Raw genomic sequence first — 23,570 nt, forward strand, 5'->3', positions numbered from 1 at the left:
AATGGAAATTAATTTTTTTTTGGATTGCAATACTACAATACATGCAGTTATGTACTGCCATGGATTGCATGACATTCAATTAAACTTTCTTTTTTTAAAAAAGGTTGGATTGATTGATTCTAAAATTAAAAATGTTTCTTTTGCACACACATTGGAAATTATTATGATTAATTTTTTTTTTTGGACTCCTTAACCAGTGAGCCTACTCTTGTGAGTTTGCGAATTTATAACCTGATTCTTTTCAGTTTACTTTTGAAACCTTATTAAAAATCTATCTAATGCATGATATTCTATAAACTGCAAATAAAAAATTTGCATTTGCCACCAAATTTACAATATTTTGATATCATAACTCCGCGTTTAAATGCCATTCTTTCTACGCAGAACCCACACTTTTAAAAATGGCGGTGAGCACTCATGGGGTAGACTCGTCAAACAAAAAGCTCCCTTTCAGTCGAAAGCAGGTAAAAACAGATGGTAATCATAAATAAATAAAAAAACATAAATTATAATAATGCAAAAAGTTAATTTGAATTTTTATGTCTTGTTCATTTTCCTTACTAAACTAAAAATTTCTTTTCTTACTTTACTAAAAGGCAACCTTAACAACGTCGTTAATGGGCTACCATAAATTGAGATGGATTTTTAAAAGTGTTAACGCTTAAATGATATAGGCTCTATAATTTGTAATAGTTTTAAGCTAAAATTTTGTTATTTTGCTAGATTGTTATCTGTTTGTTAACTTGGATGTCAGTCTCATACAAGCTAGAAGTCATTTTCTATAAAATTACTTCTTCTTGAAACAACTAGCTGTTCCAAAACTAAAAGCAATGTTAACACTGAGGGTTTACATTGCATGAATACAAAAGTTAGTTTTACCTTAACAAATTTTAACACTTTAAATTTTTCAAGTTATAATACTGACTTCATCTCTATCTGGGAAAGGATTTTTAACTTATTTTGTTAACTTAAAAATCAAAAAAATAAAAAACTAGGAAAATTTTCTTAAGTTTAATAACACCTTACTTACCTTCTTAGTGAACTCCTGAGTATATTCAATTTATAAATTGTATTAACTTATTCAAATGACACTTTAGCTTGAAATTACTATTAAATCAGTTTTCTATCTTTCCAATTTGTTTACATTACAAATCTAAATTTCAGCTTTTTAATCTTATTGTAAGTGAACCAATAGTATAGAATGATAAAATGTTTCTTCATTCTGATTTTGTATTTAGCCTGTATCTAAGAATTTTTTGTATACAGTATATTTCTAATATTTTCATTTTCAAGGTACGTTTAGCTATCTCTGCTCTACTGTCACACTTATCTATAAAATTGTCTGAAGAGAAAAAAAAGGACGAGTTGTTTGAACAAGATAATTATCTCTGGCTAATGTTAGGTGTTCATAAAATTCCAACTGTAAAAAAAACTCCAAAGAAAATGTAAGGCACTATATATGTGTGTGTGTGTGTGTGTGTGTGTGTGTGTGTGTGTGTGTGTGTGTGTGTGTGTGTTTATGTATATAAATATGCATGCAAGATTTAAGAAATATTGCTGTAAACAATTTTTTGCCATAGTTATACAGAAATGATCCAATCCAAATTATTGTGCAATTAAATCTACAAAATATTTTGTTTTAATTTTTAATAAGTTAAAGAAGCTATTTTGTTGATAATTCATCTTTCACTCTTTATTGAGAGAATGAAGAGCTTTAAACAAAGACCACATCAATTTCTCAAAACCACTTATTTGCGGTTCTTTGGATAATTTCTTAATAACTATGTTCATTTAAAAGTAGATATATTTATAATAAGTTTATGGCACACTAAAGACACCTATTTGCAAATAAATTTTAAAACATTTCTCTTCCAATTTAGTGCTCTACCGCATAGTTTCAATGATTCCAGTGAAGTTTGTTTGATATCAAAAGAGCCTGGAAAAGTTGTGAAAGCAGCCCTTCAACAAAAAGGTGTTGTCTCAATTAATAAGGTATGAAATTTAGTTTTAGTGAAAAGAATTGTTAGTTGAAAAGTTGGATACTGTTTTTAAATAATTTTCTAAATTTAGGTAATTAGTTTAACGAAATTACGCAAAGAATACAAGACATATCAGTTAAAGCGCCAGTTGTTGTCATCTTATAATGTATTTCTTTGTGATGATCGCATTTATCATCTTGTTTGTAAGACTCTGGGAAAAGAGTTCTTTAAAAGAAAAAGGTAAAGATTTTGATTTGCTGTTTTGGTTTTCAGGTTTGCTGTAATATTCAGCTTAAATATTTAGCTTTTGTTTGTTGATGCTATTTCACCTGATTTTTTTTTTTTTTTTTTTTTTTTTTTTTTTTTTTTTTTTTTTACAACTTATTTATTTTATAGTTTACAATCTACATTTTTAGGGAACCAATTCCTGTCAACTTAACTTATAACGATTTAAAAACTGAAATACAAAAGTCTCTTTCATGTACTTTGTTAAGAATGGGTCATGGGCCAAGCAGGTAAAATAGTTTATTTGAATATTATTAATTTCCATGATGCTAATTTAAGCCTATTATTTTCCTATTATCATTCATAGTGCAATTAAAATTGGGAGTGTGAACTTACACAATGAAAAAGAGCTTCTTGCCAATGCAATTCATGCAATGAAAATCATAGCAAATAAAGTACCAGGTGGATGGAAAAACATTAAATGCTATTACTTAAAAACTGCTACATCTATAGCTTTGCCCCTTTACCAGTCTTTACAGTTCTCTTCAGAAAAAAAGATTAAAGCAAAAGATTCTTTGGATGACAAAACTGCAAGTGTGACAGAAAAAGGGGAAGAAAAAACCGAAAAACTTAAAACAAAAAGCAGTAAGCTCAAAAGAAGAGGGTCTATTAAGTAGTTTCATCTGTTAGTCTATAACATTTTTATGTATGAAATAAATATGTGATTAAAGAGTTTTTTTTTTCTTTTTTTAAGAAAAAAACTAACAAAAAAACCTTATAGGTTTTTTTTTGTTAGTTTTAACATTTATTCAAACAACTTGTCAGAAGATTTAATAGTTTTTGTGATATGGGTAAGCTACTTACTATTTTTTCTAAAAAGTATTTAGTAACAGGTGTCACCATTATGGCTCAAAGTTATTTTGCTGCATGGTGAACAGGTTATGTTTAATAATGTTTCATTATTATATGTTGATAGTTGTTATTTGTTAACAACATGTTTTAAAATTTTTATCATGTTTAAATTTGTCTCTCACATATTCATAATTCAAATAACTGCAATTACAATAATTTAATAGTGTGTGGAAGCATGTAAATCTTTCTTTTGTATATTTCTTAAAATTTGATTAAAGAGAAGAATGAAAATAGTATATTTAGAATGAGACTGCAAACAGCACTTTACAACTTTAGCAACTTTTTGATTTCAGTAACTAAAAAACCCTAGTGAAATGCAGGTACCTTCATTTCAAGACCGCAAAACAAAACTTGATGAGTTTATTGACAAGCTTCATGCAGATATGCAAGTTATCAAGCAACTAGATAAAGATCTTACCCGTCAATTTATACAACTTGGAAATAGTATAAACTTATTGAAAAAAGAAAATGATAATGATGACTTTCATTTTGAGGAAGAAAATTTTTTAAAAGTTGGAGAATGACTTTTAAAAAATTCTCTTTAAAAAATTGGTTTGTACGCTTTTAAAAGATTGGAAGAAAATTTTTAAGTTATATAATTTATATATATATATGGTTTTATACTGATTTTTTTGTTTTGTTTTTGTGATGTATATTTTTCTGAATTTTTAAAAACATTTCGTATCAAATTTTTCTCTAAAGATAAATTTAAAGCTCATTTATTGTGTAAAATGTTTTATAACTTAATTCTTTTAATTTATATTCATATTACTAATTGTATTTATTATAACTTTAAATTAATATTTGTTAAAATTTTGAACGTCTGAATAATAACAACAAAAAAATACTTTTTATATGCTAATGATCTTTGTAAAGAGCTTTTTAAAACAATCCATTTTGTATTATAAAAACATGATTTGTTATAGTTAATTTTTTTCCTTCAAGAAATTCGCTTTCTTTTTGTGTAAAATACAATATTGTAATTGAAATATTATTACAATATCATACTTCATGAAAAGAGGAAATGAGTTTATTAATCTATATAGTGGACATACTACCAAAAGACAATCAAAAATTAGATTTCGAGCTGTTTAAATGCCTTTTCTACGTCCATGATGGATTTGTAAAAGCCTTTTTTTTTTCTATTAAATATTGGACTAGACAAATGGTTTGAAGAAAAAACAATTACTCATGTATCTACAAATATTGGTTGTTATATATTTTATATAAAGTATATTTCGATATATGTAGTTGTAAGTCACGATAATTTATTTTAGTAAAAGAAAATAAATTTTGTACTGCGATTTTTTTTACTCAAAATATAAAGTAACAGTCTTCAAATAAAGATGCATAGCAACTTTTCTACCACTTCAAATATGAAGTGATATTCGCTAATATGTAAACAACAATAGTTACATTTGGTCGTGTAACAAATAAAATTAACGAACACGAACAAACCAAAAGTCTCGTGGTACAGGTAAAGGGATCTCAAAATGTTAGGTGTTTTTAAAGATTTTGTTAAGCCCCAAATATTTGAGCATATACTTTGTTTTTACTCTTTCAGTTTCTTCTCGACATTATGAAATGAATATTCTGCTTATAGTTTCGTCACAAAACCTCATTCAAAACACACTTTAGTGTGTTTTTTTTTATTTGCTTTTGAAAAAATGAATAAATTAAACTAAAGTGCGTTTACTAAAGTAAAGTGCAAGTACAAAAGTGTGTTTTGATATTCCTTTCAGTAAAGAATAAATAAGAAATGGGAAAGTCCTTTAGAACCAACAAGCAAATCAAGATTTGCATGTTCTAAGAGATGTCATAATGATGAATAGTAAGCAGTTAGAGGAAGCAGTTAAGTGGTGCCAAATCAACAATAAACGTGGTTGGGCCACAATCAATTCAGAAAAATTTCCACTAATTAAGGATCTTAGAACAATTAATAAACGAATTGATGGTGTCATTGTAACTGGAAACGAGAAGGAATATTAAAATGAAAATTTATAAACTGTAATAAAATCCTGGTTTTTTAATATTGTTCATTAAGAAAACTAAACTTATACTATTTAGTTTTCTTGTATTATTATTTCAATGATATATTTAGGTGCCTACAAGGTTTGAACAGGTTGGAGTTGACAAGGATAATGTTGAATGTTTCGGAAGTAAGAAAGCAAGCCTGTAGAAACCTTCGTTGACGTCAGATCACTAAGCTATCACCAAATGCTCAACGAGCACTCCGAACAAAGAAGCTTAGCAAGTCTTTTTGGAAGCGTTGGGATGCAAAATATCAAAAGTACATAACCAAAAAGAGACAAGGAACTGTATCCATAAATCGTGCCCTTAACTGCACAAAAGCAATGGCATGTAAACACCTCAACAAATTAGCTGAAGAACTTATAGAATGTAATATTTTCATTGGTGCAAATCAATTAGAAACAGGTGTATGGCAGGGATATATAGTAACCACTAGAATTTACAATCACGATGAAACCCTCCAGTTTATAAAAAAAAAATGATAAAAAGTAATAACTTTAGTTTGTTATATAGTTTTTGATTTGGTACCTAAAAGCGTTAGGTGCAGCACCTCAAAATGCTTGGTATTTAAAAAAGCGATCTTAAGAAAATTTGACTTATTCTGCGCACGCATCTTTTTATTCTGCGCACGCATCTTTTTATTCTGCGCACGCATCTTTTTATTCTGCGCACGCATCTTTTTATTCTGCGCACGCATCTTTTTATTCTGCGCACGCATCTTTTTAGCACTGTTTTTAGAGTCTTGAGGCAACATTTCTGATAAGGTTCTGCAAACTTATTTTTAGAAGGGGTTGAAATATTTAAAATTATTTTTAAAAAAAAAGTTTATTGCTTAAAGACTATTTTCAACGTCTTCGTAATTTAGATTATTTTGTAAGGATTATTTGTAATATTTTTTTGTTAATGATTTAACATTATATTCTTTAATCAGATTATTCAATACTTTTAGAATTTAATTAAAAAAATCGAGTTCTATGTTGGTTAAATTTAAACCTGACATTCTGAGGTCCCACTGCATTCTGAGGTCTTTTTACCTGTAGAGATTATTAAATTTCATTACACCGCGAATTGTTTTATACAAACTAGGTGGACAAAAGTCAGTTCAAAGAATCGACCAATTGACGATATTTTTACAATAACAATCTCTAATTGGTAACAATTTGAGGTGTGATGACAAATATTCCAAAGCTATAAGTCATAAGCATTTGTGTTAAAATGTAATTTCATTTATGAAAAAAATTTTATTGCAATTTTACTATACTCTCAATAACATTTAACAATATTTTAGGAAAAGAATCATTTTGTTGTTGTAGTAATAGATCTGTTTTAGAAGGGTAAGCACTTTTTAATTTCATGAATTTAATTTTGTACCACATGTATCTAATCTAATTTTTACATACTGCATAACGAAAGTCCTTAGCTGTTCAATGATATATATATATATATATATATATATATATATATATATATATATATATATATATATATATATATATATATATATATATATATATATATATATATATATATATATATATATATATATATATATATATATATATATATATATATATATATATATATATATATGTATCACCACTTCGATCCACAATTTTTGTAATTTAATTTTTTTTTACATCGTGTGCGCTGTTTTTCAATGAAGCATGAGCAATGAAAAAACATAATTTTTTGTATTGGATTTTGTTTTGTAATAGTTTTTTTTTATTGATGTAACTCATGATTCAGGTCTTAGCAGTTAAAAATCATGTACTTTATCAAATTTCTCAATCAAGCCCCATATAACATTTAGCTCTTTTTGAATGAAATAAAAATTGCCTAAAGAGGGCGCAGATATATTATTTAAAATAAGATATTAGCTTATTCTGTCTACTCTAAATGTGCAAGTTATCCTTACAAACAGGCGCGAATATGGTCATTAAATTTAGGACGACAAGTGTTTTCTTATTATATTCTAAGTCGATAAGGTTGTTACCCTTCAGATGAGCCTCTTTCTATTACAGACCACGTGCCAAAATTAACTTTCAAGGCATAATGGATAAAACTAATGAACGTTTAGTTAAAGTGCAATACGAAATTCTTAAATTCCCCTTTCCTATACAACTTACATTAATCAGCAAATAGTGAAGTGATAGAAGCTCTATTCACAGCACTTGTAAATAGATATCTACGAACTCCGATGCTATTGCTGAATCTCCGTTTTTATTTTCGTTTACTCCATTGAGATTGAGTGACGACCACACCATTTTTTTACAAAATTAATGACCTTCACCCACATTCTACTCCCAACTAATTAAGCTTATTTTTTCAACATTTTATCAACAAAAATGTTACATGTATGGTGCGACTCCAAAAATGATGAAAGGTGAATTAAAAGATTTATTTTTTAAAAAAGAACATTGCGGTCTTGATTTCTCAACTTTGCATGCGTTGATTTTTTTTAAATTTCTTTTAAGACATTAGCTTTGATTTGGATATAAAAAAGGGGCACGTTTGAAGTGATAAAAAGATATCGTGCGCAATAACGTCAGAAGGAAATCGAGCAAAAATTTTATAACCATACGGACCTTTTTGTAGACAAATCAAAACCTCGAAAGCTTTTTATGAAACCGGAGTTAAGTGGTGAGATTTCGGGGTTGAACTTTAATCTCATTAAAAGTTTAAGTATTTTATGGAGAACGCAATCCTCCGGCTATAATATTAACTCAATCGAACTTGAAAAACTTTATTCTGAAACCAAAAGTTATAGATCTAAATCTATACCTGTTGTACTAAATGCCTGTTACTGTGCACAAAATTCTTTGACATAATTCGGAGGTTGTTAAAACATGCATTCTTCCAATCGGACAACTCTCGAAAGAGTCTCAAAAAGCCTTCAATAAAGATTTTCGTTGATTCTGCACCATACGAGAAAAACCATACATTTTCAAAAAATATAAACATATTTAACATGCCTTTTGTAACATCTGATTCTGCCATCAACTCACACAGAGAAGTGCCAAATAAGAGAACAGGGAAATTACCGTTGAAAGTTTTAAATTTAATTGTTCCGCCTTTAATTGTCACAGAATTTTATTTCGAACCTGATGTACAGGTTCGATGTAAAGTTCAGTGACAATAAAGATTAATTAGGATCCGATCCGTCAGATTGTTACATTACATAGCGTAAAATTAGCAAATAATATATACTCAGTTATTATTGGATTACAACTCATCCAATAATAATTGAGTATATATTATTCGCTAATTTTACGCTATCGCCTTTAAACACATATTCCTTACTTTTCCCTTGGGTAAAGTAAGGAATATGTGTTTAAAGGCGATAGCGTAAATTTTATGACATAGTTTATTTTTTTTATGCATATTATAGTTTTTAGTAAAAAAAAAGTTTAATGCATTTTTTTATTCTGTATTTCAGTTTTTTTAACATTTCTAAGTTCCCCAAATCTTAAAAAGAATCAAAAAATGCATAACTAGTTGATGAAACACTAAAATAATGATCACATCCGTAAAAATTAAATCGAAGAACAAAATGTTTTTTTGTCCATCTAGCTTGTTGTAGGTGATTTACAACGGATTGGTATCGTACAACGATAACGAGCTTCGATAATTTAACGGTTAAAGCGAAAAAAAAGAAACTTAGAGGCTTGGATAAAAGGGAGCTTTTACTTAAAACAATCTTATCACACACACACACACACACACACACACACACACACACACACACACACACACACACACACACACACACACACACACACACACACACACACACACCTATGTATTGTTATTATTATATACCTTATATTGCAATTTATTAATTACAGATTTCTCTTCTGGAATGAAGTTCAAAAAAGCTTATGCAACACTAAAGTCTACTAGTAAGACACCAGAAACTAATTTGTAAAATTTATGAAGTCCTACTTTAGACCTGTTGCAGGAGAAGTCCAGCTCCAAATTATTTTAAACTTCTTAGCGGAGACTTACATCTATTAATTTTTAAGTTAATCTAGAGTTAATGGTTTTAGATAAACCGTGGTAAAGAAGACACCTCAAGGAAAAAGGGGCAGCCATCTAGTTGTTCCACTTGAATGTTGCAAACATATTGTAGAAGACCTGTTACTTCAGTTTTTCTCAAATGACTTTTTGAATTTGCTTATTTTCCCTCAGAAATGTAAAATATTCAGAAGAATTTATGAGTTTTCAATTAACTGTGGGTTTTCATTTAATAAAAATGGAAATATGTTTTACCTTTTCCTTGTCCGATAAAAATGTGACAACTTTTGTTGTTGTTAAAAGGTACGCCCTTTGGTAAGGGGGTAATATATATTGGTAGGATTATTAAACATTTTAACTGGAAAAAACTGCGTAGTCATAACTAATAGAAAGTGAGTAGTCATACACCTTACTAACAATTCAGATATGGATTAAGTGCTGAGCAAATTCCTTGTTTTTAATTGGTTTTTTGGTAACTCAAAGCTGACTCGGATTGGATCACTTTAGGAATGTTTTGAGACGCATGTCATTATTATTTTTACCAATTAAAAAATATATATGTATATATATTCTAAGGAAAGATTAAAAAAAAATAAAAAAAAACTACACAACAAAAGAAAAAACAAAGAGTAGTTAACACCAGAATCTTCTAAGTCTTATATATTACATAAATATTAACTGAAACAAGAAACCGTTCATCAACTAGATCTTGTAACCGCAAAGCTTTTGCAATATGACATGGTTCTACGTCTATATCGCTTCAACAAATTAAGTATAAATTCGGCGCGTTTTTTTGCATGGCAAGATATTTTTTTTCAAGTGATGCGATTAATTTTACACCAAAAATATAAAAAATCTTTTAAGGTGAGTACTAAAAAACGGAGCATCGGTAAAAAAAAAGACTGCATGATAGCAAATTTACTCAATTATCTGTTTTATAAGATTCCATTTTACCGCCAAAGTAAACATTTCAAAGCGGTAAAATGTTAACAATATTTGGTAAAAAAAAAAAAAAACAACCTTTTTTTAATTTGTTTTATTAGAAAATTGAGGACACCTTAAAATAACAAAGAGATCAAAAACACAAGATTTCAAAGAAAGCGCTTTACTTGATTTGTTTCGCACATGCGTTTACGCGCAGTCAATAAACTATAGTCGAGACTCAGGTTCTTTTTTCACATGAACTGAATTGCTGCTGGTACGCCGTGCAACTAGTTCTAAATGGTTGGCAGTGTCAAGTAAGTATTTCGCAGCTCTGCGATAACTATCAATCATGAGATGCAAGGAGAGCATATCTCCAGAGTTACTTGTGGACGGAAAGTGCATTGGTGATAGAATGTCTGGCGTGTATGCACCATGATGGTCAAGTTTAGGTCGAAGTATGCCAGCTACAAAAAGTTTAAAGAAGATCGAATAATATATAAAATTAAGGGTTAGCCTCGAACGTTTTCATTTAAAAACAAAACCATTTGGGAACAGCTTTAGCTAGTAAAATAGAGAAAACATAGGAGAAAAACAAAAAATAAAAATAGTAAAGGAGAAGGGGACTTGACAGATTTTGAAAAATAAAGCCTTTTCTCATACAAATTAATAAAAATCCAACTCCTTTAGAATCTAAAGCTACAATTTTATTTGGCAAGAAACATTTTTGAAGTATTACGTGCCGCACCTTTTTAGATTCTGAAACTTAAAAAGATTCTGTAACTTCTACACCCGTCAGATTTGCTAGTCATGTCAGGAATAAGAAAATGAACAAAAATATAAAAACATTTCTCACCGGGGCTATGTCCTTCAAACGGACGCATGCTTTCGAGGCTTGGCTCCGATGGAAATTGTTTAGAAAAGTTCGCTGGTCTAGAAAACCTACTTTTAGGCTGAAAAAAGTCTCTATTTTCAGTAGGCGTAGCAGAAAAAGGATAACAAGTAAACTGTTCAGGAGGAGTTAACAAATTTAAATTTGCTGCGGTTTGCAAGTTTAAATCAATTTTGAAGTCATTTCCTAATAAATTATGGTCTTCAGGAGAAGCTAGGCTGTTACAAAACGTTGAAATACTTTGTAACTTCATGTTATTTTCGTTAGATTCATTGCATTCCTCATCATCGGCCGTTTTTTTCGCATCTATGTGTGACCTACAGCTTTTGACTTTCCTTTTTCTGTTTTTAACTCTGGTCAAAGTAGAAACATCATTCAAGTTTACTTCATTAGTTATTTCTATTATTGGATTTGTATAATTTTCAAGATGTAGGTCTGAGTGAACCAGCTTGCTTATTTTTCCGGGAGGGATTTTGCGTACAGCACTTGTCACCGAAAAATTTCTTAAGGTAGATACAGTATCAATAATTGTATTTCCTGTGTCTTTAGAATAGTCAACCAATTGGACACCACGCCTAAAATAACCTAAAACTTCTCGTGCTTTAAATTTTTTTCTGTCAACAACAATAATAGAATGTTCAGGGGGTGCAAACAACTCCAGAGGAAATTCTTCAAAATAGTTCTGCAGCTTTACTTGAACATTATCAGCAAGAATTAGGAACGGTTGATGAGGAGCTAATCGATTCCACAAAGCTTCAAATACACGAGAATAACTTGCATGTTCTTTCAATATATCTTTAGCTTGTTTGTTGGGTTCTTTGAGATCTTTAGGTTTTACAAAAAGGCTGTTAGGCAAATCTATAGAAAGGAGCGTTTGGTCAGAATAAGGTTTGTCAAAAAAACTTGAGTGAAATTCAGGGAGCTCAGGTAAAAAGAAGCTAAAATGATACATGACCTCAAACACCTCACGAATTACAACAGCTCTTCGATATTCTGACCAACCTACATATAAAATCTTAAAGAATTTAAAAAATAAAAAAGTACATGTAACTTAAATACAAAACACACTTCAAAATAGAATGCAAAACTTTTTTATGATTTATAATAAGTTAAAAATTTGTATGAAAAATACTACTATAATACAATATCTTACTACTAATTGCATGGTGTTAAAAAATAACTTTGCGATCTAGTGGTTTATGACTAACAAATTATATCTAAGTTGATTTGCTTTAACTAGCTGATCATTTTTAATTTTTAAAATTTTTAAATTTTCAGCTATTTAAATAGAGAATTAGAGATTGCACATATCATTTTTTACCTAGTTACTTCAGTACAAATATTTTTTGATAACCTATAATAAAATTTGATTTGCACACAAATAAGCGACTATTTGACTTACCTGTAGGTACTATGCCATGCCAAGTAGCAGCAGCATAGTCTACAGCAGTGGGCAGATATATATTGATAGCAACCGATGAAACAGGGTAGATTCGGTTAAGATAGCTGGAAATAAACAAACTCTGGAAAATGAAACAAGAAGACATGACATAAAATTTTATCCTTGTGTTCAATAAATTTTAATTTTTTAAATAAAAATACTTGTAAATAAATTTCTCAAATAAAGTATCAACCAGAACAATATTCTGGTTTCAATATTTAAGTTTCAAATTTAACTAAAATGATTTTATTGCAAATATCACTAACAAAAATATCATGGAAATCCTTTTCTTGTTTAAAAAATTTAATTCTTAAAGTTAATTAGAAATGTTTTTAATACAAAAACTAAAAACAGAATTTAACAATAAAAATATTAAACTATTTTTAAGAGCAGCTCCATGTTAATGGTCAGATGAACTACAAAACCTTTGCTTAAAAGATAAATATATGCTTTTTTATTGAATCAACTCATCTTATTACATTAAACTTGCATTTTTATATGAGCTGCATTACTATTGTTTTCCTTTCAACTTTTATAGTTACTAAATGATGAATGATAAGGAAAGTTTAATTTCTTTTAAAGAATCGCATAATAATTTTGCGTTAGTGATGCATATTTGAATTTTAACACAATTTTTTGTTTGAATGTATTTTTATAAATAAAATTTTGATTCTTTTTGTAACTTTTGCACTCTTCTAAATACTCTTTTACAAAAATTATTTTTACACTCACAATAAGATTAATCTGTATTTAAATTTAACCATTAAAAAACATGTCGAATTGTTATTTACATTAAACTTTACAGCTCATGTTACATGCATTACTTTATTCAAAACACTAATTGGATATGAAACCTATTGAGTTGGTGATTAAAATGATGACAATGATACTCAGTGTCCAATATTGTGTTTTAAAAGACTATAGAGACAAACCAAAGTTCTATTGTGTATGCAGTGCATAATACTACCTTTAATACATTTACATTAATTATAAGCATTAGAAATGAAGAAGTTATAGATTATTTTTAATACTCTTTTATTAAATCAATAAAATAAAAAAAAATAAAAAATTAAATGTGCAAATCTTTTTTAAAATAAACTGTTTACTTTAAAAAATGGATGAACTACTTTTATTCAACTGGACAAATATTTTTTTAGTTTTAAAGAGGAAATTTTTATAAAAAATTAAAAAAAAAATTTTTTAATAAAGAAATGATACTTAAACTTTACTAAGTTATTTTTTGTGTGTGTAGGTGATTATTAAAACTTTTTTCCTATGAATATTTATATAACCATGGAATCTTTGTTTGGTAGTTTTAATTACAAAGCAGGACTTTAAATAGTACTCAATTACTTTCTATTTGTATTGTGTTTATTGATATTTCTATTGCATAGCTAAGAACACTTGTAAACATGTATATTCAGATGTGCACACACAAAAAAAAACAAAAAAATTTAAGATAATTCATGAAAATATATAAAAAGCTTAAGACCAAAGAACTCATTACAAAGATAAAGATGAAATCTAAAATCTTGTGTATAGATTTATTACTATTTAGCGAGCAAACATATAAACAATTGAACTGTCAAAAACATGAAAATATTAAACTATATACAAACAAATATAAACTACTCACTTATCAAATTCAATAACATAGTTTTTCATATGAAGGTGCATAGTCTTGCGCACTGAGATATCAACAGCTTCGAGTTTTGTTTTCACAATGTTATAACAATGCTCTGTTATATCTTTCATTGAGTATTGTAAATCAGAGTTTTCAACTCTTGCTAACCTAAACACATCCTGTAGAGGACCTTTGTCACCACTCCAAAAGCCCCTTGTTGCCATCTTTAATAACGTGTGTTCATAAAAAGTGCATAAAGCACTTTCAGGAGTGTTTTTTTTTGGAGGAGAGCATCCTGGTTTAAATGGTGGTCCACCATGTGTTCTTTTATCACCAACATTAAAATTTTTTACACGATTTTTTTTTATTGCTTTTAAGTTTGAATCACTTAACATTGGACTGGTTTCTCTAGATAAATTTGGGCTGCTATTGTATTTATGAGTAAATGTTACAGGAGATTTACTGTTTGAGATAGAGTTTTCATTTTCTTCGTCTTTAGACAAAATTTTTTGGCTTTCTTGCACAAGAGTTTCAAATAAAGAACTATCTGTTAATAAAGAATCCATCCCGAACAATAGAGGTGGTTTTTCCGTAACTTTATGTATACTTTTATTAGAATAAATAGAATTATCTAAACATGGAGATTGATATTCGCTTTGATTACTTGATAAAGACATTGGATTACATAAATACTTCTCTGTCTCATTAGAATTTAAGTTGGACCTTGGTGATGATGTAAGTGAAGAAGGCGTTCTGCATCCAGGAGTAAAAATAGAAGTTTTTGGAATGGAAAATCCATTTGAAATGAAATGAAAGTTTGTCATTCCAGACTCCTGTGTTTGATAATAGTTATTTGGATATGCTAATGTTAAATTATTATTCAGAGAGGTAATACAAGGTAGTGAACAATTATTATTGAGAGATTCTTGTTCTGTTTTTAGGTAACTTGTTTGTGAGATATTTGTTGGAACCTCCTGTTCATTATTAATCAGTTTACCTGCTGTTGCAGCTAAGCAGTTCAAAGCCTCTAAAGGAGATCTTGTTGAACTTTCCAATCCCACTGCAGTCTCTTCCATAAATTTCTAGATATAAATTACTAATAACAAGTTAAACACTTTTTATCAACAAAAAAAATTAATTTACCATTTTTTGTTGGCTTACAATAACACAGCAAGAAAGCTTTACACTAATGATTAAGTTTAAAATAAATTTATAGATGATGGATATTATCAGATACATGTGTCTAATTGTTAAAATGTTAGTATTTACTGTTGTTTATATTAGAGAACAAAAAATAATTATACCTAGCTGAGTTGTAACATTCAATTAGCAACAACTTTTTTATTGTTATTTTCCTAGCTACAACCTAAGTGTGTGTGTGTGTGTGTGTTCATCTAATACACACACACACACACACACACACACACACACACACACACACATAAATATATATGTGTTTTCTTAATAAACTGATCTTTTTATTAAGTTAGTATTTGTTTCAATATATAACACTATTGAAACTAATATAATAAAAAGATCAGTTTATTAAGAAAACTGTTAGCAGGTTTTTTTAAACGTAATTTTAACAGCGCATTTACTTTTCAACTAAAGAATTGATAATAGTGATTTACACTTGCTAAATTTGTGTATTTTGTACTTACATGTTATTTTTCCTTTCCTATTAATTAATATCACATGCTTTTATCTCCAAGTTGCTTGATCGCTTAAAAACATCAATAAAAGCACTTAAAATTCTTGAACTGTTATTTTTAAAAAAGTGATTATTTAAACAGATCTCAGAGAGTGAGGGTAGCAAAGCATACTAATAATTTGTAACAATATTTGCACGTGGTGAAGAAAGAAGTTTATTAAGCGAGTATAAGCGCTTATTTAACAAATAATGTATCCGCGCCTTTAAAGGCAAAATTAAAATTAAGTTAATGCAGTATAAATCAATACAACCTTGAAGGAAATGAAAAATTATTCGTTGCATCAATGAATTTTTTACCGAGATATAGTTATGTTTAGTTAAAAAGAGGAAAATAGAGTTTAGTTCGCTAAATCAAGAAGTATTGGGGTTCATTTTTTTTAAGAATCTACTGTACCTTAGGTTGCCTTTAAGAGAACAATTAATGATGATCTTGACATTATTGACTTGTTTATTTATCGTAACTATTTAAAATGAATTGCAAATTATAAATATGAAAATAAGAAAATCGCTCAATTTCTATCGAAATATATCACAGTGTCAATTTGATTATGACAAAAAAAAAAATCTTACTACCAATGAAGTTAAAACATTGAAGTTTGCATCGCGATGGATTTGCCTTAATAAGTTATTTTAGGACGCCTATTCATTTATTTATGTAAATTTATAGTTGTTTTAAAAATCATATTAGCGAAACTAAATAAAGGCTTTTGATTGGTATTTTAAAAACTTGTCTTATTGGAGGTTTACATTATTGCGCTAATAAAAACCGCGAAATCAAAATCCTGATTAATAAAAATTACGCCTTGAAAAACCGCCACTTTTAACATTTATTCAAAATATGAAAAATATTTATGATTGTAACTTACAATCATTTTAATGAAATAGAAATCTTTTTTACATTCCAAAAATTTTGCAATTGCTTACTGACCCCAAAATCTGGTTATGCTTAAATATTTAAAGACAGCTTTACTACTATTAAATAACATGAGCAACTAAAAGCAGCCTCAAGAATGTGCTTAAGGCTAAGTAATAAAGGGTGAGTCATTTAGAGGTACTTTTTTCAACAATGATTTAAAAAGTTTAATTAAAAGAACTATTTTTGTCATTTATTTTTTAAATATTTTTTTGTATATTTTGACCGTTAACTGTGGTTAACATGGTTTATTCTAAGTTTCCATATTTCGTTAATGCGTTCCAACATTTCCTACGGTATTTGGTAATTGACACGAGTAATGTTGGCTTCTAAATACTTCAATCGTTGCCAGTTTATTCATGTAGACTTTACATAGTCCCAAAGAAAAAAGTCTATTAGTGAAAAGAGTAAGGCTTGACAATTCACCGGGCCAAAGCATGAAATTAACTATTCTCTAAAGTGTTCTCGCAATAAAGTTATGGTATTACGGGGATTGTGACAAGTAGTGCTATCTTGTTGGGACTAAGTGTTTTTGAGATCGTAGGCTTCAGTTTCACGTATCAAATAGTCAGTTATCATAGCGCGATATTGGATGCAATTGGCAGATACGTTATCGCCGGCCTCATTTTTTAAAGAAAAACGAAACACCAAGATTTTGTTTTTTTCTGGATTTAACAGCAACTCTTAAACCTCGTGTGTTGCTCTTCAACCCAGTTTCAGCAATTTTATTTATCAAGATAGCCATTAAGCTAAAAATGTACTTCATAGCTGAACAAAGTTTTAGTGCAAAACCGAGGATCTTCTTCAGGATTTTCAAAATCCCAAAGACTAAAACAACAACAACTTGGAAAGCGGCTCAGCCATCGCTGCTACGATTTCTTCACCACATGCTGGATGAGCTCTATTTGATCACATATTCTTCAAAAATTAACTTTCAAATTTTTTCAATTTTACAGCGAAATATGCGTTCAGTGGGCCGATTATGTAGACCAAAAGCTGCTCTAATGCACGAAACACATTTCTCGTAAACCGCCAATTTTCGTAATACAGTTGAAAAATTTATAGGCGCTGTGCCAGGTCAAGTCCTTCCATGGGCCTATGTTATAAAACAGTTTGCGGTCGTAACACATTCCGAAGCTATTTATAAATTTTTACAAAATAAGAACTTTAAAACAAGTCAAAATCTTTAGTTTTTATTTTAAAAAATTTTATAACTTTTTTATTTTAAGTAACTTATTGCATCTATAAGCTAGCTTCGAAATGTATTACCGTTGTAAACTGTTTTATCATATCGGCCCCTTTATGAAATGTTAAGCAATACCGGAAAAAAAACACAATATTAGATTGACAAAATTCACACGCCAGCAGTCATGGCGCAATTTTAAAAAAGTCCCTCTAAATGAATCATTCACTAATTGGTTTTCTATTTAATATTCACTATCGGAAGAATTCTTCCAGTCACAGAAGCCATTTGTTGCAAACAGCCTTATCAGTTGCATGCAAGCCATCCATTGTAAACTTGTCATTAGGGCATGGAAACCGGTAATGAGAAACCGGTTTTACCTGTAATTTTTATTCCCAATAGTTACCGTTACCGGTTTTTTCTCAATCTATTACCACGGTTTTAAAAATGATATTTTGTTAATTAAATAATTTGGTATTTTGCTTTCATTTTAATTTGGCAACTCCTAAAAGACGCAACACAGTGAGAGAAAGCAGATCTTTGATGAAAAAGCAATAAACACGAAGATGACCTTCGTTGCAGGAAACAATAATTCCAAGGTATGGAAGCACTTCTTACACAGTAAGGATCTGCAGCTGGCGAAGTGCAAAACTTGTAGCAAAGAAACCAAGTGCAAAGGTGGATCTACCAGTGGTACGAGATCTCATCTCAAATTAATGCATCATATCGAGGCCGATGCTATGAAACAAGTATCAGCCAAAGTTGAACAAAAAGTTGGAAAAATTGATCACTTTTTCGTGACCCAAAAAGATTCCTTGGCAGTTGTTTTGTCCGAGTTAGTCGCCATTGATGGATTACCAACTCGAGTACTGGCAAAAAGTCAACATTTAAGAGCGGCATTGGGAGCTCAAGGCTACCACTTGCCAAAAGATGCAAAACCGATCAAAGCAATTATTATGAAGCACTGTCTTGAGGTTAAAGACATTTATAAAAAGCAGTTTGAAGAAATGAAGAAAAACAAAATTAGTTTTAGCATTACTCTTGATGAATACACATCATCTCGTAACAGAAGGTTTATTAATATCAATGTTCATGTCAAGAATCGGCATTGGAATTTGGGAATGGTAAGAATTTTTGGCTCAATGCCAGCGGATAAAGCTGTGACCATTGTTAGAGAAAAGCTAAAAGAATTTGGAATTTGTCTGGACTCTGATATTGTGGCAGCTACAACTGATGGAGCTGCTGTAATGAAAAAGTTCGGAAAAGCTATTTTACCAACCCATCAATTGTGCTTGGCACATGGCATCCACTTAGCAGTCTGTGATGTTTTATACAAAAGAACTCCGGTCCAAGAAGTCATTCCTGATCTTGAAGAAGAAGATTTTGCACTTGATGATATTTCCATCTCTGATAACAGCGATTACGAAGATGAAGAAGGTGTTGGATTACAGGTAAGTATTATATATAATTATTCAAAAGTATAAGGCATCTAAATAAGATTATTTTTATTAAAAAAATCATCTTAATTACTGACACTTTCAGGTAGTAATTGAAGATGATCAACCCCCTGAAGTCCGTGTTAAATGTTATATCAGTCAATCTATAGAATTTGAGTTTATTTAAACTGTTTAAGCTCTTTTTTTTGTGATATTTAACTGTAATATCTGAAAGTGGATGTATTGTTTTGAGCTTAATATGAGATTAACTTTATGTGATATAAATCTGTGTTAATTATAAGTCGGTTTGCTGCATTTCAAGCCTTTTTTTATTCCTTTGAAAAAACTTTAAATTACCGGTTTTACCGGTAATAAAAATGTCAAAAACCGGGGTTTTACCGTTACCGGTATTTATGAAAAGCGGTAATAATTCCATGCCCTACTTGTCATCAGTTAAAAAAAAAAATCCTGAATTACAAAAAAGGCATCAGTTGCAAAAAGGAAACATTTTTGGTGAATAGATTAAGTTTAACTTTAACAAAAGAGCTTTTTCATATTTTAAATCATTAAAACTTTTTATAATCAGGTCTTGATGCTAAACGATCCTTTGACCTGATTATGAAAAAAATATACATATTTGGATTTTAAACCCGAAGTTGTATAAGAGCAACTCTTAAACCATTGCACCATTGAGTGATTAAATTTTTGGGTGAAGACTTAAAGTATTACTTTTAGCGATTAGAAAAAAAAGTTAGATTGTAAGCTTCTGCATTAAATTTTTGAAACCATAAGGAATCAATAAACAAAATTAATGTTTTTCAATCTTCTTTATTGTTTTCAGAATTTTAATTTCAAAACTTTGAAATTGAATAACAAAAATTAATTTCAAAGCCAATTACTGACTTCAAGCTTAGCAAAGTTCCTCAAGGAGAGGGGATTAAGCTGAAAAGAAAAAATAAACGATCCTGAAAACTGCGTACAATCGGATTGAGATATTCAATATATTAAAGTTTGTTTTCGGATTCATTTGATTTTTTTGTAAGCATATTGCAAGAGTACGCGAGTTGAACCATATGGCCTTAATACAATTTACTTTTATCGCGTTTGCACCCTTTAAGTAAAATATAGGCGTAAAGTAAACGTTACAAAATTATTGGTGTACCAACCCCCACCACAGCTCCTACCTGCGGCACCGCTTGAAACAAAAAAAATTTGAGTCAAACCAAAGATATAAAAATAGATAATCACTTTTACATCCTTGGCAAATTAATAGTTCAAAGTTTGAAATAGGGTATCTTCCCGGTTTGCAAATTTTACGTGCATAAAATGGATCTTTAACAGTGAAATAATGCAATAATGACTAATATGATAATAAGGACTCATAATATATTCGAACGTTAAATGTGAGGTTGCAAGACTTTTAAAGAAAGTTTCGAAAGGTTTTTTAACGAAGCAACTTATTCAAGAGCTGAGTAACCAAGCAACTGGAGTTCGAAGCAAAATAAGCTTTAAAATTTCTTTATGAACATTTTTTTCAAATCAAAATCACGATTAAGCATTCAAACATAAAACGTCGAAATGTTTTTGTCCATGCTGAGAAATTTCAGATTTTCTTCAAAGTAAAAAAAAGTAGCCGTTAAGTAGCTGTTGAGCAAAGTCGAAGTTTGGATTATCCGCAAAAAAAACGCCTACAAAAATTTGACACAGTACCTCATATGCAATAAACTTGATAAACTAATTTCTAAAAAATATGTTCAGCGGGAAACTTCTAGAAAAAAGCGTTAAATATGAAAACTCTGGAGCAATAATGAAATAAATAACAAAAATAACGATAAAAAAATTACAAAAATCTATGGACTGCTTAGTGTTAAACAAGAGATTAACGACACGAAAACGGGTTTTTATCGAGACCAATCGGTGATTTCATCCATTGAACGGCCTGTTGAACTGACACAAAGTACACATCTTCATACATTCTGACAGTACTCATAAACCGCATGAGAGCTAGAAAAGAATGTCAAACTACACATCCTTTTGAAATCTTTTTAATATTTTACATCCAGTTTTCTTACTTTTGTTATTTAACATTTAAACAAAATTAGAAAAAAAAGATGGTCACACCTGTTTTCCTGTAAGGCGCGTTATCGAACCAAGACGAGTGGCCAAACACAGGGAAAGGTTGCTTGTTGCTCTGGTAGTGGATATTGAAGTTTTTCATGATCAAATTAAACACGTTTTCTTCGTCACCAGTATCTTGACATTCGTCAAGCATCGTTCCCAAGACGCCTTCTTCATTGCATTGCCATGGAACAAGTGGGATTTCCCACAAGCCAGGATAAGAATCTGTGAGAAGAAAAAAGTGCTAAGTCGTTGTCTGCATCTACGTGAAGCGAGCTTCGCATTGTAAGCAAACTCTGTATTATAAAAAGAAAGAAAAGATTTTACTTTTGGGGCAGTTGCTCATGTAACATTCCGAAGGAGGAAGATGGTCCAAGGTAAACGGCCACCATAGTTCACCTGATGTACCCAAAGTGCTGTCATACAAAAAGTCGTTATCGGCTAAAACTCTAAACGTGTTTTCAGTACTCTCAAGAAACGGGTTTCTCCATCCGCGCGTAGTTACATTAACCATTTGCTGAATGGTTTTCATCTGGTTAACAATCTCAAACTCGAGTTCTTCGTACGAAGGCTTTTGAAAAGAAAGATTAAACGTTATATCAAAACTTTGCTCACTTTAAATACCCACCCAAGAAAATACCCACAAAAGAAAATAAGCTAAAAGTGTTTCTTAAAATATTGCTCAAAAATTGACTTAAAAAACAACTGAGCAGAGAAAGTAAACGTTTGTCTTAACAACGACTTCAACAAAGACACACTTAATACTTACATTTTGACTCCACCACTCTACGGGAAACTTGTGAGTTACAGAATGATCCGCAATTTCGTGTCCTTTAAACAAAAATTAATAAGATGACTTAATACTGTTAGATAATAGTCTGAAATAAGCTGACAAATAGATTAAGACCAGCATCATAACAAGCTTTTTTTCTGAAAGCTTATTTTATGAATCAATAAAATTTACCACGCTCAGATATTTCCTTCACCAAACTGTAATCAGTGTTGTCCCCTGATACAAAGAATGTCGCTCTAACTGGACAGCCGTTAAAGTTTGTTACTCCGTCAAGCAAATCTTTATACAGCTGAATGTTTTCTAATGTAATTCCATCATCCATAGTTAGCAAGATCATTTGTGGAGTATTATTTTTTGCCAACCCGCCTGGAATGTCTTCACTAGCGCATCTACACGAAGGCAGGCGGCAAGTGAAAGGATCACACGGTGTTGCTGGAGCTAAAGTTCAAATAAAAAATTTAGTTGTTTTTTATTGAACTTTTGTTGATAACACAACTTTTTCTGTGAAAGTTTGATCACAAAAATAAAGGGCGAATAATTCTTTAGCATGAGCAGAAGATTTCGAGCTCAGCTCAGGAGCTAAATAAACATTCTACTATAAAATGTTTGACCATGGCTAAAAAAAACTGTTGGCCAGGTTTTAATCAAAATCAATTGATACAACTCTCAAATCTTAATAGATTCAAACTAATTATAAAAAAAGATGAAATGAAACATCACCTACCTGAAGCTAATCCATGCTGTATTGTAGCAGCAGCAGGCATAGTTACAGCTGGCGTTAGTTCCCAAAGAATACATACCGTTAAAAACAATTTTTTCATACTCATCTAAAAAATGTATAATCAATCCCATTATTATCAAGCATGATGTTGGTATAGTAAATCAAATTAATCATATAGTATAAATGATTTATTTTACATTATGATTCAATTTCAAGGATGAGACACAGAGGACAAGAAACAATCAAACAGAGAAAGTTTAAATTTACGAAAAAATTGCTTTATTATATGAAATAATTTAACAAAAAATTTCATGAAACAGTTACAAAGTAAATTTAAAAATTCATTTACCTTTACTTTTTCTTCAACAACTTTTGAATATTTTTGGTTGTTTTATGAACTGATTTTATATTAATTTTAAAGTAAGCACACCATTTTAAACGATGCGCTTCCGCTAACAAATGATATGGAAAATGGTAATTTGAAATAGTATTTGTGAAATAACTCTTCAGCAGGTCATATGACTGAATCACTGAAAAAAGCCCTGGTAATGATCTCCTGAAGACAAAAATTTATCAATTACATCTCATTTTTCAAGTCACAGACAAAATTGATCGTTTGAGTTTCCTTTATTCTCTCTACTTTTTTTAAATTCAAA

At 29.8% G+C, this 23,570-nt stretch overlaps 4 protein-coding genes across 5 annotated transcripts; 2 read left to right on the plus strand and 2 right to left on the minus strand.

The window, feature by feature from the left end:
- The first annotated feature begins 271 nt into the window (after window positions 1–271).
- Window positions 272–2,936, plus strand: LOC145184412 (ribosomal L1 domain-containing protein 1-like). The gene is made up of 6 exons (XM_090093962.1): window positions 272–464; window positions 1,294–1,445; window positions 1,881–1,992; window positions 2,071–2,219; window positions 2,396–2,494; window positions 2,572–2,936. Exons 1-6 carry the CDS (start codon window positions 402–404, stop codon window positions 2,879–2,881), a joined length of 885 nt encoding a protein of 294 aa, XP_089950088.1. The 5' UTR covers window positions 272–401; the 3' UTR covers window positions 2,882–2,936.
- Window positions 2,937–9,791: 6,855 nt separating this feature from the next.
- LOC145184025 (uncharacterized) lies at window positions 9,792–15,900 on the minus strand. Of its 2 annotated transcripts, none has more exons than XM_080059567.2 (5): window positions 15,701–15,900; window positions 14,052–15,121; window positions 12,377–12,480; window positions 10,939–11,976; window positions 9,792–10,549 (listed from the first exon to the last, which is right to left on the minus strand). In XM_080059567.2, the coding sequence occupies exons 2-5, from the start codon at window positions 15,113–15,115 to the stop codon at window positions 10,311–10,313; spliced, it is 2,445 nt and encodes an 814-aa protein (XP_079915693.2). In that variant the 5' UTR covers window positions 15,116–15,121; window positions 15,701–15,900; the 3' UTR covers window positions 9,792–10,310. The 2 variants fall into 2 exon arrangements, with proteins under 2 accessions (XP_079915693.2, XP_089949483.1); XM_090093357.1 differs by having other exon boundaries at window positions 15,344–15,892.
- Window positions 15,901–18,412: 2,512 nt separating this feature from the next.
- LOC149885903 (uncharacterized) lies at window positions 18,413–19,469 on the plus strand. Its single transcript, XM_090094291.1, has 2 exons — window positions 18,413–19,297; window positions 19,389–19,469. Exons 1-2 carry the CDS (start codon window positions 18,413–18,415, stop codon window positions 19,467–19,469), a joined length of 966 nt encoding a protein of 321 aa, XP_089950417.1.
- A 1,692-nt stretch (window positions 19,470–21,161) lies between these two features.
- Window positions 21,162–22,957, minus strand: LOC145184911 (chitin deacetylase 8-like). The gene is made up of 6 exons (XM_080060692.2): window positions 22,918–22,957; window positions 22,365–22,631; window positions 22,170–22,231; window positions 21,728–21,971; window positions 21,404–21,625; window positions 21,162–21,286 (listed from the first exon to the last, which is right to left on the minus strand). The coding sequence occupies exons 1-6, from the start codon at window positions 22,955–22,957 to the stop codon at window positions 21,162–21,164; spliced, it is 960 nt and encodes a 319-aa protein (XP_079916818.2).
- Between the last annotated feature and the right edge of the window lie 613 nt (window positions 22,958–23,570).

The sequence above is a fragment of the Hydra viridissima genome, unplaced genomic scaffold (genome assembly GCF_058129835.1).
Source record: "Hydra viridissima isolate aposymbiotic clone 2 unplaced genomic scaffold, HvirCarnegie_v1 scaffold_7, whole genome shotgun sequence".
Taxonomy (NCBI): Eukaryota; Metazoa; Cnidaria; class Hydrozoa; order Anthoathecata; family Hydridae; genus Hydra; species Hydra viridissima.

Bases quoted from the DNA above. Each gene is read 5' to 3' on its own strand.
- LOC145184412 (XM_090093962.1), top strand. From the start codon at position 402: ATGGCGGTGAGCACTCATGGGGTAGACTCGTCAAACAAAAAGCTCCCT. The intron at 1,446-1,880 runs GTAAGGCACTAT...CTTCCAATTTAG, and splicing joins AAAAAAACTCCAAAGAAAAT to TGCTCTACCGCATAGTTTCA. The intron at 2,495-2,571 runs GTAAAATAGTTT...TATCATTCATAG, and splicing joins ATGGGTCATGGGCCAAGCAG to TGCAATTAAAATTGGGAGTG.
- LOC145184025 (XM_080059567.2), bottom strand. From the start codon at position 15,115: ATGGAAGAGACTGCAGTGGGATTGGAAAGTTCAACAAGATCTCCTTTA. The intron at 12,481-14,051 runs GTGAGTAGTTTA...GTTTATTTCCAG, and splicing joins TATGTTATTGAATTTGATAA to CTATCTTAACCGAATCTACC. The intron at 10,550-10,938 runs GTGAGAAATGTT...AACTTTTTGTAG, and splicing joins GTTTGAAGGACATAGCCCCG to CTGGCATACTTCGACCTAAA.
- LOC149885903 (XM_090094291.1), top strand. From the start codon at position 18,413: ATGACCTTCGTTGCAGGAAACAATAATTCCAAGGTATGGAAGCACTTC. The intron at 19,298-19,388 runs GTAAGTATTATA...TGACACTTTCAG, and splicing joins AAGAAGGTGTTGGATTACAG to GTAGTAATTGAAGATGATCA.
- LOC145184911 (XM_080060692.2), bottom strand. From the start codon at position 22,957: ATGCCTGCTGCTGCTACAATACAGCATGGATTAGCTTCAG. The intron at 21,972-22,169 runs GTAAGTATTAAG...TCTTTTCAAAAG, and splicing joins TAGAGTGGTGGAGTCAAAAT to CCTTCGTACGAAGAACTCGA. The intron at 21,626-21,727 runs GTAAAATCTTTT...TTCTTCTCACAG, and splicing joins CATGAGCAACTGCCCCAAAA to ATTCTTATCCTGGCTTGTGG.